At 28.5% G+C, this 13,915-nt stretch overlaps 1 protein-coding gene across 2 annotated transcripts; it reads left to right on the forward strand.

Annotated features, from left to right (window-relative positions):
- The first annotated feature begins 5,786 nt into the window (after window positions 1-5,786).
- LOC125868325 (MACPF domain-containing protein At1g14780) lies at window positions 5,787-13,776 on the forward strand. Of its 2 annotated transcripts, none has more exons than XM_049548978.1 (8): window positions 5,787-6,231; window positions 7,012-7,253; window positions 8,860-9,061; window positions 9,543-9,617; window positions 10,879-11,062; window positions 11,755-11,924; window positions 12,666-12,730; window positions 12,856-13,776. In XM_049548978.1, exons 1-8 carry the CDS (start codon window positions 5,992-5,994, stop codon window positions 13,475-13,477), a joined length of 1,800 nt encoding a protein of 599 aa, XP_049404935.1. In that variant the 5' UTR covers window positions 5,787-5,991; the 3' UTR covers window positions 13,478-13,776. The 2 variants fall into 2 exon arrangements, with proteins under 2 accessions (XP_049404935.1, XP_049404936.1); XM_049548979.1 differs by having other exon boundaries at window positions 9,552-9,617.
- Window positions 13,777-13,915: the final 139 nt, after the last annotated feature.

Genomic DNA, 13,915 nt, shown 5'->3' on the forward strand with positions numbered 1-13,915 from the left:
GATCATATTTCTTGTGCTCCCACTAAAGTTTAGTCCAAGAAAATATTGCCAAAATTGTGCAAGACAACAAGATGTAACAAACTAATGACATAAGGAGAAAATCGTCTAAATCGAACGATGCACACTCCTAATTATATTCATATCTAAGCTCTAGTTTGTTCATACATAATTTTCACTTTTTTTGTAAAAACATTTTAAAATAGTGTTTGGATACATTGAATTTATCTTTTTCGAAGATAAAATTCGAGTAGAAAAAAGTGATTTTGACAAGCTTTTCAAGTGGTTTTTTTGCGCCCACAACATTTTAACCTTTTATTTTTTTTCAAATTGAATGATTGACAAAAATACAAATTTGATTTTTTAAATACCTTTTTTCAATTTTTTTTAAAATATCACATTTTTTAGATCCAAAAACATTTACTCAAATGTCTCTTTCCCAAAACTAACACGTCTAAATGTCTCTTTCCATAATGTGTAAATGACTCTCTGATGTGTACTTTCAATGGAAGTGTAAAAGACGAAACCTATACGTTCCCACTCGTAAGGTTTTATTCGTTTTAATTTATTTGTCTTAGTTTAACTAGATACAAAATTTAATAAAATAAAAAACAATTTTTAAATTTATTACGCTCAAACTAAGCTCTCGTTTAATCATAGATTGTTGAGAGTAGATTTTCAAAAAGTATTGTTTGTTCATGGAATTTGGTCATTTTCAAATCAGTTTTTGGGTGAAATTTCACTTCCACTCGTAAAATTTCAATTTCTTTCCAAGTAAAAATATACGTCCAAATACAACTTCGAACTTCAATAATTTTTTTTTTCAAATTTCAACTAAATTTATGATGCAACACTAACTAAAAATGTGTATTGTGTAAGGATACTTTTAATCTTGTAATATTCAATATATATGTCACATAGGATATTTGTTTTAAAACTTGCTCAATAAAAACTATATTTAAAAAAAATTAAAAAAATAAGACAAGTAAATTGATAAGGTGTAGTAATAACTATCATCAACAGTGATGGTATAATTATTAGTTCAATAATGCTTATTATCATATTGTTGTTGTCATTCATGGATCGTTTTGGACTTTATTTAATTATTGTTTTATTGAAGTAAAATTTAATTATTTTAAATTTTATGTGAAAATTTTGTCCCGATTCAACTTTTAATCATGACCAGCACGTATAAAGGTACTAAGATAAATAATTCATATAATAAATTAATAATATAAGATCATAAGCCTAAGTATTCTGATTTAGAACCCCAATCACAAAAAAGAGAGATGAGCGTAATATTGCAAATCATAAGAAAAATTAGTATTACATACAAAGTTAAATTTGAAAAGAGGATGGTCTCTGAAAATATTTCTAAAATTTATTAAAACATGAAATTATGAGAGTGGCTAACATTTAATTTGTACACTGATTAGCTGGAAATTAGTAGGTAGATTATGAGGTTAGCAACTAATAAATAAGACTATCAGATTGATAATTAGTACTCCCTCCGTCCCATTTTATGTGGCACCATTTCCTTTTTGATCAGTCCCAAAAAGAATGTCACATTTCCTTATATGGTAAGTATTTAAAGGTACAATTCCTCTTTTACCCTTGCTGGTCCCACTTAATCTTAAAATAATACTCCAATACATTTATGAGGAGAGAGAAAAGTGAGTCTACTTTTTAAAGGGCAATTTGGTAAACATTTCAAAGTCTTCATTTATTTCTTAAACTCCGTGTCCGATCAAATGTTGCCACATAAAATGGGACGGAGGGAGTATATAAAAGTAATAAGGTAAGTTACCTCAAAATTACATAAGAAAAATTATGACCAATTGTGCAATATTTTAGTATTAAGATACTAATTTGCTTATCAACATGAGTTTTGGTAGTGTCGTCCTTAATCAGAAGTTTCGAATTTGAGTCCCTTGAAAAGAAAAAAATCTTGTTGAGAGTTTCGCCCCCTAAAATAAACCTTGGAATGCACAAGTCTGAATTTATTAGAAACCAGGGGAAACCAAAAAAAAAGAAAAGATATTAATTTACTTTTTTGGTTTCCCAATGGTACTATCCAATATTCGTATTTGGAGCCCAACTAATTCAAACTTAAATCGCGTAAGTTATATTTAGGAAAAGCGTTTTCTACTAAGATTTTTCCATACCTATAACTCGAAATCGAAAACTCTGAACAAGAGATGAGCGACCCCATCCGCTACACCAATCCTGGTATAGTAAGAGATACTAATTTACTGCAAAGAATAAGCAAAGAAGAATTGGTCATTCTACTAAATTTCAAACTTGTTTTTCTTTCCTTTTGTTTGTTTGGTCTTAGTGAACTCTCTAGGTCAAAGTCATTCCCTTGACTTAATAGAAATAGTATTATTTTTTATTTTTTAAATTTATTTAGGATATGATATTTATATTGAAGCTTGACTAAATTTGAATTCACACATTATAAAGTTCATTTCTGGGAAGAACTCAAAATCTCTAATTCAGTGTAAAGAAATCTCAACTTATCCTATTGCAATACATATTGGTATACTATTATTTGAAAATTATGAAGTAAGGACACATGATTATGACTAGTGAAGTCAGTGGCAATAATTATATATTCCATTGCATGGTTTTATTTAAATTTTTTTAAAAAAGGTATTCAAATTAAAATTATGATTTCCTTCAAAAGTTTTGCAAATTTTGCAGGATATAAGTTGTAAAAGAAGTTTTTTTTTACAAAATCTTTGACTATTTTCTTTAATCTCTTATAGTAAAAACCTTTGACTAATTTTTTTTTTAAAAAAATTGTTTGACTATCAATGGCACAAAATGTAAAAGTTCAAGTTCGTACACACACACACACACACATATATATATATTTCATCTCCAATATAATTTTCCTGCAGAATTATATTTACTAGTTAAAATATATATCTTATATTATTTTCTTATTATTATTTTAATAGACGATTATATAGTGTAGTGTTTTCTTACTTAAATTTCACTCCCTATTTCCTTATTATTTATTATAAAAATACAACATAATTAGGTCATAGTATGTGAGCTGCGTACCGAACTAAAATACATACATTTTCCATTATAGTCATGAATATATATATTTATTTATTTTTATTTTTAAAAAAAAATTATTTTTATTGTTTAATTTTGAAATTAATTAATACTTTGAAATCAAGAAAAATCCCCAACCTTCCACATGTGAGAAGCTACTATTTCTTTAAAATATATACACCATAATAATTAAAATAACTAACTACAAACAATGAAAGAAGACCTTTTCTAGATTCTTCACCTTTTATTTGTTTAACCAAATTTTTCAAGAGTTTAATTAAGTTATATCATATATTATTGGTGTAACAAATTTTACACAAGCAAATAAGAGTCAGAATTTAAAATTTATAATTTTTTTTTTTTTTTGACAAACTGGACATTTAAAATTAATAATTTATATATATATATATATATANTATATATATATATATATTATAAATCTTAATATAAATATAGAATTTGAACTAAAACTATTAGATTGTATCGAACTCGTCTCCTATACCATAACTCCTCTTTTGATCACATCTACCAAAAGTCTTTTGTGTCTTAAATGTAATTTTTACAATCTTCAAAATAAGATGAATTATTTGTTATTATAACAAGTAAAGGTAAATTAATTATGTAAAAATTCCTTACACTGATTATATGTAACATAACTCATTATCTTAATATTAATTTGGGTCTTTTGTTACTTCATTTGTTATTTATATACCATATATTTTTAATCAGTTTTAAAAAATAACTTTTTTTATTTAATACATATTTAATAATATTATTAGTTATTTTATTTATATTAGATTTCACTTATTTGATAAAAAATCTATAAAATTATATTTTTTTATTTAAAAATTTATTTATTATAAAGATAGTTTTGCGTATTATAAAATATGTTTATAATTCTTAAATTGTATACCCACTTAATTTTTAAAGAGAAAAAAGAATAAACTACCTTATATGAGTTATACCGACATACTATTGCCATGATTCTAAGAATTTATATATTCTCTCCGTCCACTTTTATTTATCATGATTTTCTTTTTTTAGAGTCAAACAATAAAAACTTTATCCAACATTTTATGATGTATTTTTCATCATATATATATATATAGTACTTTTCGTATATCTAAATTTTTTATTAATCTAATTTAATTTTTAAAAATTAATCAAATTAATTTTCGAAAAATGAGATAATTAAAAGTGATGGGAGGAAGTAGTTAATAATAAATTCATTTAATGTGGGTAAAGTCAAAATTCCAAATTGTGATAATGTCTAAATGTGAACACTGCCAATTATATTCAAGACAAGAATGGGTAAACTTTCATATTATAGTCTTTATTGGTACTTTTCTTTTGGTAGAAATCAACACATTATATAAAGAAAAATTACTATTTCCTTTTCAAATTACTTAACTTCATATTTAAAATAGTAATTTTTATTTTAATTTTAATTTCACTCTTAGTACTAAATAATCAAATAATATAATAATAATAGTAAAATTTAGAGTTAGTTTATAGTTGCACAATAATATGAAACGGAGGGAGTAAATGGTTCCCTTAGAGATTTAATTTATAGTTTTTTACCAACTTGTTTATACTTTCTCTGTCCATTATTGATTTGACACAAAAATTAAGAAGCAATAATGATAGAGGTAATTTTATCCAATCGCTCTTATTATATATAAGTCATTTAAATATTGAAAAATGAATACTATTTAATAGTAAATGTAAAATAGATATAACATGGTAAATCATTTATTGATTTTATAAATTGAAAAAAATATTGTTGAACATCATAAAATAATATAGTGGACAAATAAAAATTGACGGAGAGAGTAATAAAAAATCATTTCCTCCATTATTATTAACAGTTATGTGCATTTATTTTTTAAATAGAGTACTCTACATGATAGTATAAGAAAATGACCGTCATTGTATAGAAGTTAAACCCAATTAATGAAGTTAGTTAAATCCAATTAATGAAAATTAAACTATTATGCTCGTGTTGGTATCTGCTTAAATATTTTGATTTTAATTTTTTTAAATTATTAAATTCTAAATCAATAAATAATAATAAATACATATTTAATAATTTTTAAATTAAAATTACTGAGTTCGAATAGACCCGTAATGACCCCTCTTTCCTCTGCCCCCAGGGCACGGGCAGTGAGAAGTACAAGCTCATTTTGTGTTAAATTGTGCACTCATGTATATAATTCAAAACTCCAAATTAACATTCAAGAAATATATTTATTCTAATAAAGACGAACATAAATGAATTCAACGTCTATTATATATAAAATGCATAAAATATAATTTTACTAGTAACTTTTTTTCAAATCTTAGATGAACAATTCTTACTCTCACATGACCTGACTTATCTTTTGTTAATAACTTTTTCTCAAATCTTATATGTGTATATTCACTACATATTTATAAATATTTTATGACCTCAATTATTATCATATATTAACTTGAAATTATTTATATAAACTCATAAACTTTTTATCTTAAATCCGTTTTCACATCAACAAGTCATATTCTCACTCATTAATAGATAGACTAGTTAAAACAAGGGATTTTTCCAGCTAACAAACAAGAAAGAAATTTTTTAAAGAAAATGAAGTTTCCCATAGACCTTCCTATCAAGTCATTTTCTCAATTTAATTTCTTCTCTTCAAACTTAGATATATCTTTATATATATACATTAATAAAATAAAACTATAGTCTAAACTAACATTCACACATTCTTCTTCTCTCTATTTTCCCTCTTTAAACCCCTTCATATCCTTCCAACACAATTGTCCATCATTAGAAGTTGCATCTCTATTTTGCGCGCACATCGAAGAAAGTGCCTTGCTAGTAAAATCGGTCCATTAATAATTATTTCAATCAAGATCGAGCACGCTTCTCGATAAAGAAAAAAAAATATGAGTAATAATAATATTGTGGAGAAGGCAATCAAGAGTTTAGGAAAAGGATTTGATCTAACATGTGATTTTAGACTAAAGTATTGTAAAGGAGATGAAAGGCTTGTGTTACTAAATGAAAATTTGAAGAAAGAGTTGATGGTGCCTGGTTTTGGAGCTTATGAAAATGTACCAATTGATATTAAGTGTGATAAAGGTGATAGAGTTCGATTTCAATCTGATATTCTTGATTTTAATCAGGTACTATAACTTTATTATTATTATTATTATTATTATTATAATAATAATATCAATCTCCTCTTTTTTTTTTCTTTTTTGGTTTCGACCAAACATGAGGGAGTTGCTCAGATGATAAGTAGCCCTCACTTTCAGCTCGAAGGTCGTGAGTTAGACTCACTAAGGGTTGGGGGAACTCTTAAGGAAGGGTAAAAAAATGTTCTTTAAAGGTGTGTGTGGTTGGAATACAATAACGGCAACAATAAATTTTATCAGTATAATTTTATAAGTGGATATAGGAAAGATAGTACACAGACCTTATTCCCTATTTTCGTGAGATAGAAAGGATGTTAGGCGGTTTGGTTGGAATGAAAAAAATACTTGATCTTTTTGTCTACTTATTTATGGTTTTGATAAGTAAGCAGAAAATCAAATTAAGAGTATTTTTGTATAACTTGTTATAGTCAAAAGTACTATGGAAGTGGAGTGGAGCGAATGAAGTGGAATAGCCACGTAAACGAAAGGATGATCAGTTAAACAAACTTCATTAGAAAATTATATTACGCATATAGAAAATTTTCCTGCATATATAGATAAAAGAAATTAAGTTTTAATATACTCACATGGTGTTAGGGGGTGAGAAGGAAACAATTTCTATGAAATTCCACTTGTTATACTTTGTTTCCTGACTTTTAAGGAATCTATTTTCTTACGGACCAATCAAATATGAAAAAAGTTTTAAAATATTTTTCTTCGTACCAAATGTATTCTAATTATTTATAAAATGTTTTTTTTTTGGAACAGATGTCTGAATATATAAATAGGAGAAGTTCAGTGCCTGGAAAAATACCATCTGGAATGTTTAATTCAATGTTTGGATTTGAGAGTGGTTCATGGGCTAATGATGCAGCAAATACAAAGTATTTGGGGCTTGATGGTTATTTCATCATATTATTTGATGTTCATATTGATAGATATTCACTTGTTTTGGATAATCAAGTTATTAATGATGTTCCTTCCACTTGGGATCCTGCTGCACTTGCAAGGTAATTAACATTTCCCTTTATCTAGCATTCGATATCTGCTTTGAGATTCTACAGATTATTTCTATGCCACATAAGAGTCATTTAAAAAAGAAGTATTGAAAATGTCTCTAAACTCTGCGTGAATTGTTACTTTCATTTCTGAACTATTGACATCCTTAGAAACACTCATTTACTTGACTAACTGAACTTAAATACACTCCCGATCTTGCAACATGAGTAAAATACACCCCCAAATTCTCGACAAGTTTATGAGTATTTTCAACACTTCTCTCGGCTTTTTATTCAGAGTCTCATGCTCCTCCAAGTGTTTGAGTCCACTTGTTATGTCATGTTATAGATTAGGGATGTATCTAAGTTTAGTTAGTCAAGTACATGAGTGTTTTAACAACTGTCAATTGTTTGAGGATGAAACTAATAATTCGCGCCGAGTTTAAAAGTATTTTCAACACTTCTCTCTTCATTTAAAGCGGGAAATGCTCTATTATAGATTTTTTTTTATTTTTTTTTCATTTTAAGCATTCAAATTTGAGAACTCTAGCTAATGCTGAATGAAATTTATCCATTTACCCTTCATCGTAAGTAAAAGGGCAGATGGTTATCAAGGGATGGCTAGTCCGATAATATGATGTAACAATACAACTTTAACATAACACATGACAATATTACATGGTTTATAAGTTTATAATTCCTTAAATATGTGAAAAAAATCACAAACATAAGGATTAAAAGTACATAATTTCAATTAATTAAAGGTGAAATAATTACTCAGATATCGTACAAACCAAACTTAGAATTTGTTCACATTGCAGGGACTAAAAGTGTTAATTTTTCATTCAAAGAAAAATAAAATTATAGGAGTAACATTTTGGGATAGGTATATTATAAGTAATTGACTTTGGAATTAATTAAATAGTTCATAATTATTCCATTCCTCTGTTTTGACCAAGTCTACTAAAAATAACTCTGTTTCTTGATCTACACTTGTTCCACAACAACAACAAAAAATGAATATTTTTATGTTATAATTATCATATCATAAAATATAAAATAAGAACTTGAAGAAAGAAAACTTGGCAATGGGGAGAATAAGTCTAACTATAGAATTCATAAAGTCAAATTGAATTCATTTTAAAGTCATTACGTTTTAAGAAGATTAGGTATACTATGGTGTAGAAAGATGACAATACACTTTATTCTTTTTGTTTTTTCACTCAGTCTTCTATTTTGAGGTTTGACTAATTTAAATTCACATGAACAAATTCCACTCCATTTCGAGACTCGTACTCTATACATTTGATTAAGGATGAAAATGATACTAAGTTTCAGCTATGTACAGGTGTCGAGGAAGGGCCAGACCATAAGAGTCTATTGTATGTTGTCTTACCCTATATTTCTACCAGAGAATGTTTCCCCAATTTAAATCCCTGACCCCCTAATTACATGAAAATAATTTTATTAGTTACGTTAAGACATCATTTCTAGTTAGTTATTGATGGAGTTGAGATTATCAAATTCTGAGGAGTCGATATCAATCAATATTTGATGTATATCTAATTGAATACTTCATTTTCATAAAAATAAATTAATTATTTGTTAATTGTGATAGGTTTATTGAAAAATATGGTACACACATAATAGTGGGGTTAAGTGTAGGAGGACAAGATGTGGTCCTAGTGAGGCAAGACAAATTATCAAATATGGAACCATCACAACTCAAGAACCACTTGGATGAACTTGGTGATCAGTTATTCACTGGCATTTGCAACTATTGTCCACAACAATTCAAATCAAGAGAACAAAAACATAAGGTCTTTTTCTTTTTCCTTTAATTTTCATAGTCCTATTTTTTTGGTTTCACACTCGATTTTTGATATTTGTAATGTAAAAGCATGACTAAGTTGGATTCTCATCCATTAAAGAGGGAAACACATTCTATCAGGATTTTCCCTTTACATAGGCCAATGCAATCCTCCGAACGGAAAGATCATTTCAAGATCTTTGAACATATTTGAGTGTTTAATGTTACTATTGTAACTTCAGTCAGGACTCAAACCTGAAATCCTTTGATTAATGATTGATGAATCCTATCCATCATGCTATAAACCTCGATTGTTTTTCCATTATCTTTCTCTAACCTATTAATATTAAAATATGGAGAAGCTTCTAATAAGATTTCTTTTTTCCATGCCCAAAGCTCGAATCTGATAAGCAATATAATTATTTATTTATTTAACTTCAATTGAACTGATTTTTTTCCCTTTCTTTTTCATTTTTGTTTCTGAATTGCAGACTATTGAGGCATTCAATATTTTTGATCCACAACCCAACATCTTAAGCAGCTTTCCATCAGCAACAACCAAAAATGTAAGTTGATAATTGTATATGTTAATTTTCAATTTTATATTAAAAAATGCACCTAAATTTTCATTGTCCCTAAAAGTCAAATGTCTTCATTGTCTAAATACTGACTTCTAATCACCTAAATTTTCATTGTCCCTAAAAGGTTAATTTCAACACTTAAAAGTACTTATCAGTACCTAATGCTTATCAATTATTTACGACTAATTAAAATTGTGGTGGAATGGTTAGGAATCCTTCTACGTTTAATTAGAGGTTTCAACTTCGAACCTCTAGTAATAAAAAAAGATCTTGTTAGGAGTGGTGTTGCCCTCAGAAGTGGAACAAATAATGTGCAAATTCGAATTTAGTGAAGCTCTAATACAAATACCAGATCGAATTTAGTCATGAATTGTTAGGTCAATTTTCTTGCTTTGATTTGTATCATCATAACCAGTCATAGGCCTACTTCTCCAGCTAATAGTGTAAACTTTTGACATTAGGAATCTTCCAATTAACATATAAATCCATCACACATTGGGAGATTCTTTGAATTTAACTCACCAAAAAATTAGCAAAAATATAGAAAAGTCTAAAGATTTTCAAGTCAATATTAACAACTAGACCCCTAAAAATACTGAAAATAATTCAATGTGAAATAATTTTATATACATTCTAGCTGGAAGAATCAAGAAAAGCAAATTTGAGCTTTTGGTTGACCATCAATACAAAAAAAAAAAGAGGATAATTTCACGTAGGAAATATCATGCGTTCACGTAAAATTCTAAAAAGAGTCACATTTAAGAAAGGTGTGATATAGACAATTTATACCGTGACAAAACTAAGTAGTGTCAAAGGGTTCCATCAAACACACTTCATTGAAAAATTATACTATGCAACTAGAGTAAAAATAATCTTTTTTGAATTTTGATTATATGTGAGTTGTTGAATCCTCTTGACATGAAGAAAAAAAATTCAAGTATAGTATTGATAAAGGAGATTCAAAATTTATTTAGGTCATATGTTCAAACAAACTGCGACATTTTAGAAATTTCTAGTTCTGTCACTGAGTCTATCCTGGTGCAACAAGCATTAATGATAGATTTCATGACTCGAACTCGTGAATATCGAATCAGATAAAAATAACTTTACCGTTACTTCAAGGTTCTTTCGTACCGAAACTTAAAACACAATTTTACTAAAAGTTATAACAAAATAAAGATATTTCAATTGTTTTTTTTTTTAAAAAAAAGTTAAAATATTATAATAATTTTTTTTTCTATTGCAGGGTGTAACTGTGATATGCTCAAAAAGAGGTGGAGATTTAACAGCAAATACACATAGTGAATGGCTTCTAACAGTGCCTTCAATGCCAGATGCAATTGCCTTTAGCTTCATTCCTATTACTTCACTTCTCAAAGGTGTTCCTGGCAAAGGCTTTTTATCACATGCTATCAACCTTTATCTTAGATGTAAGTCAAAAAATATACTTTTTCTCTTTTTTTATATAGTCTCAAATTTACAGCAACGATATAATTATCTTCGTGCAACTAATAAGTACGTATTCAAATCATAAAATCAGTTACTAAAACTTGCTGTCAGAGTTTATGAACTACCTACATCATTCATCCCTAGGGTGTTGTCCTTCTCCGGACCTCGCACAAGTGTAGGACGCTTGTGCATCAGATTGTCCTTTTTTATACAATAAAATGTAGTACTCTCAAAACTACACTCAATATAGCTATATTCTAGGTAACCTATAGGTTACGTACGAGTTTGAATTGTGGAATCAGTCATTAATATTTACGTCAGGATAGATTGTCTACATCACATCCCTTAGGATACAACCTTTTTTCAGACCGGTTGAACATGGGAAGCTTCGTTCACGGGATGTATTTTCTTATGTAGTCTAAAATTAATATTAGAGAGGATTGTTTCAAGATTATTTTTTTATAAATTTTAAAATAACATCCTTTTCCATATATTTTCTTGAATAAATGCCAAATTGACTTTAGCCACGTGGCGTTATGATAATTTAAACATTAAATAGTGGAGACAAATGTTAGTTGAAGTGTATTTATCATACAGATTGTATATATTTTTTATTTTTGAATAATTTAATGTATATTATTATATTAAATTAAAATAATGTATTGATTTGCAGATAAGCCACCCATAGCAGATTTGCAATATTTTCTGGATTTTCAAGCCCACAAGATTTGGGCCCCTATTCACAATGATCTTCCCTTAGGCCCAACTACAAATAGGTCCATTAGACCTCCAGCTCTTCAATTCAATTTGATGGGCCCAAAGCTATATGTAAACCCAACTCAGGTAAAAATTCCATCTTTTAACAAAAATGCAAAAAATAAAGAAAGAATACACCTCTAATTAATACTCTCTTCGTTCTATTTTATGTGATGGTATTTGCTTGGATACGGAGTTTAAAGAAATAAAAGGGGCTTATTGTGACGTATAATTCAAATGTATGATAAGTTATGTTTGCTCGGACTCTTCAAACATGCTATCTCACTTGTTAGATCTACCAAAAGTAATTTAGTTTTGGAGGATCTGACATGCACACGAAAGATCTTGAAGAGCTCGAGATACATAAATGAAAAGTTTTTTCTTCATTTTCGGAAAATATTTTTTTCTAGAAAACCCGTCAATATTTTTTCTTCCGCAGTTTCCACCCTTCAACACAACTCATCTCACACAACTTTTAACCCCCACCTCTCATAATATTTATCTAGATTATATACAAGTGTTTTAGTATACGTATAAAATATGAGAAACTAAGTAAGAAATTCACTTGTTCTCCTTAAAAAACAATTTTCATAAAAAAAAATATTTGTACCAAACACATCAGAATTGGATTATGTCATGTCGGACGTGTGTCCACTTGTTCATCTTTGTAAAAATTTAATCATCTACTTATACACACTTAAAGTTAAAGATCATAAATATCAGTTAAGAACAAGTTAAATAACACATTTATATATTACATATATATATTTGCTTTTAACTCTAGAAATCCAAATTAATTATGTTAATTATATCTTACTATATTATCAGGTAATTGTTGGGAAGACACCAGTAACTGGAATACGACTTTATCTTGAAGGAGTAAAGTGTGATAGGTAATTCCTTTTCCTAATCAAATATAATTGTCTTCGTTTCATTTTATGTGATTCGATCACTATTATTCGTAGAATTAAAAAAAAATAATCTTAACCTAAATTAATAAAGATGGTGGTTGTTTCAGGCTGGCCATACATTTACAACACTTGATAAACACTCCAGTACTCCTACAAGACAAAATAGATGACCCGCTGACGTGGCGCGGGTCCGAAGACACACTCGACCATCGATATTTCGAAGCCATCCAATGGAAAAAATTCTCACACGTATGCACGGCTCCCGTAAAGTACGACCCGAATTGGGCACCTTACGAGAGTGGCTTTAGTTTCATCGTAACGGGTGCTCAACTCCACGTTAAAAAACACGATACGAAGAGCGTCTTACATCTCAGGTTGTTATATTCTAAAGTTTCTAACTCATGCATCGTGCAGTCTCAGTGGATGCAATGTGCTTCCGAGAGTTGCACGAAATCGTCATCGGGTTTTTTATCGGCTATTAGTGGTGCATCCTTGGTTCCCGGTTTTTTATCTGAGAAACCGGTGGTGGTGGACTCGGGCGTGTACCCGACGGGCCCACCGGTGCCGGTGCATACCCAAAAGCTACTTAAATTTGTGGATACAACACAATTGTGTAGAGGCCCATTGGATAGTCCGGGCCATTGGTTGGTTACCGGGGCAAAATTGGATTTGGAAAGAGGGAAAATTTGCTTACGTGTTAAATTCTCCTTGCTAAATATATCTTCTTAATCTTTTTCGTCTAGTACTCGTTGTGGGACTCCAATTAATTTGGATTCGTACAAAAAATATATTTTGAAAGGTAAAGTATTTTTTATCAAAGAGGACTTCATTCACAGAGCTGAAAGTCGAAATCTCCGACAAAGGGTGGAGAGCTATATATTGATGGTAATGTTGTTTACTTCTTGAGAAGTCCCAAAAGGTGGGTTGTAATTAATTATTTTGAGAAATTGGCTTGTGCAATGTATATAAGTTATAATATGGGGTAAAATATAGAACTTAAGTTTAATTCGAGAGTTATTTATTTTATTTATTTGTTTATTATTGGCAAATATAATAAGAAGGGAATAGGGGCACAGTAAAGTGTTTTTTTTTAAATGTTGGTCATGAAATGTAAACTTGAGGAAATTTTCTCTCTTTGAAATAAAGATAATGAAGTTTTGATATATA

This window comes from Solanum stenotomum, chromosome 6, assembly GCF_019186545.1.
Source record: "Solanum stenotomum isolate F172 chromosome 6, ASM1918654v1, whole genome shotgun sequence".
Classification (NCBI taxonomy): Eukaryota; Viridiplantae; Streptophyta; class Magnoliopsida; order Solanales; family Solanaceae; genus Solanum; species Solanum stenotomum.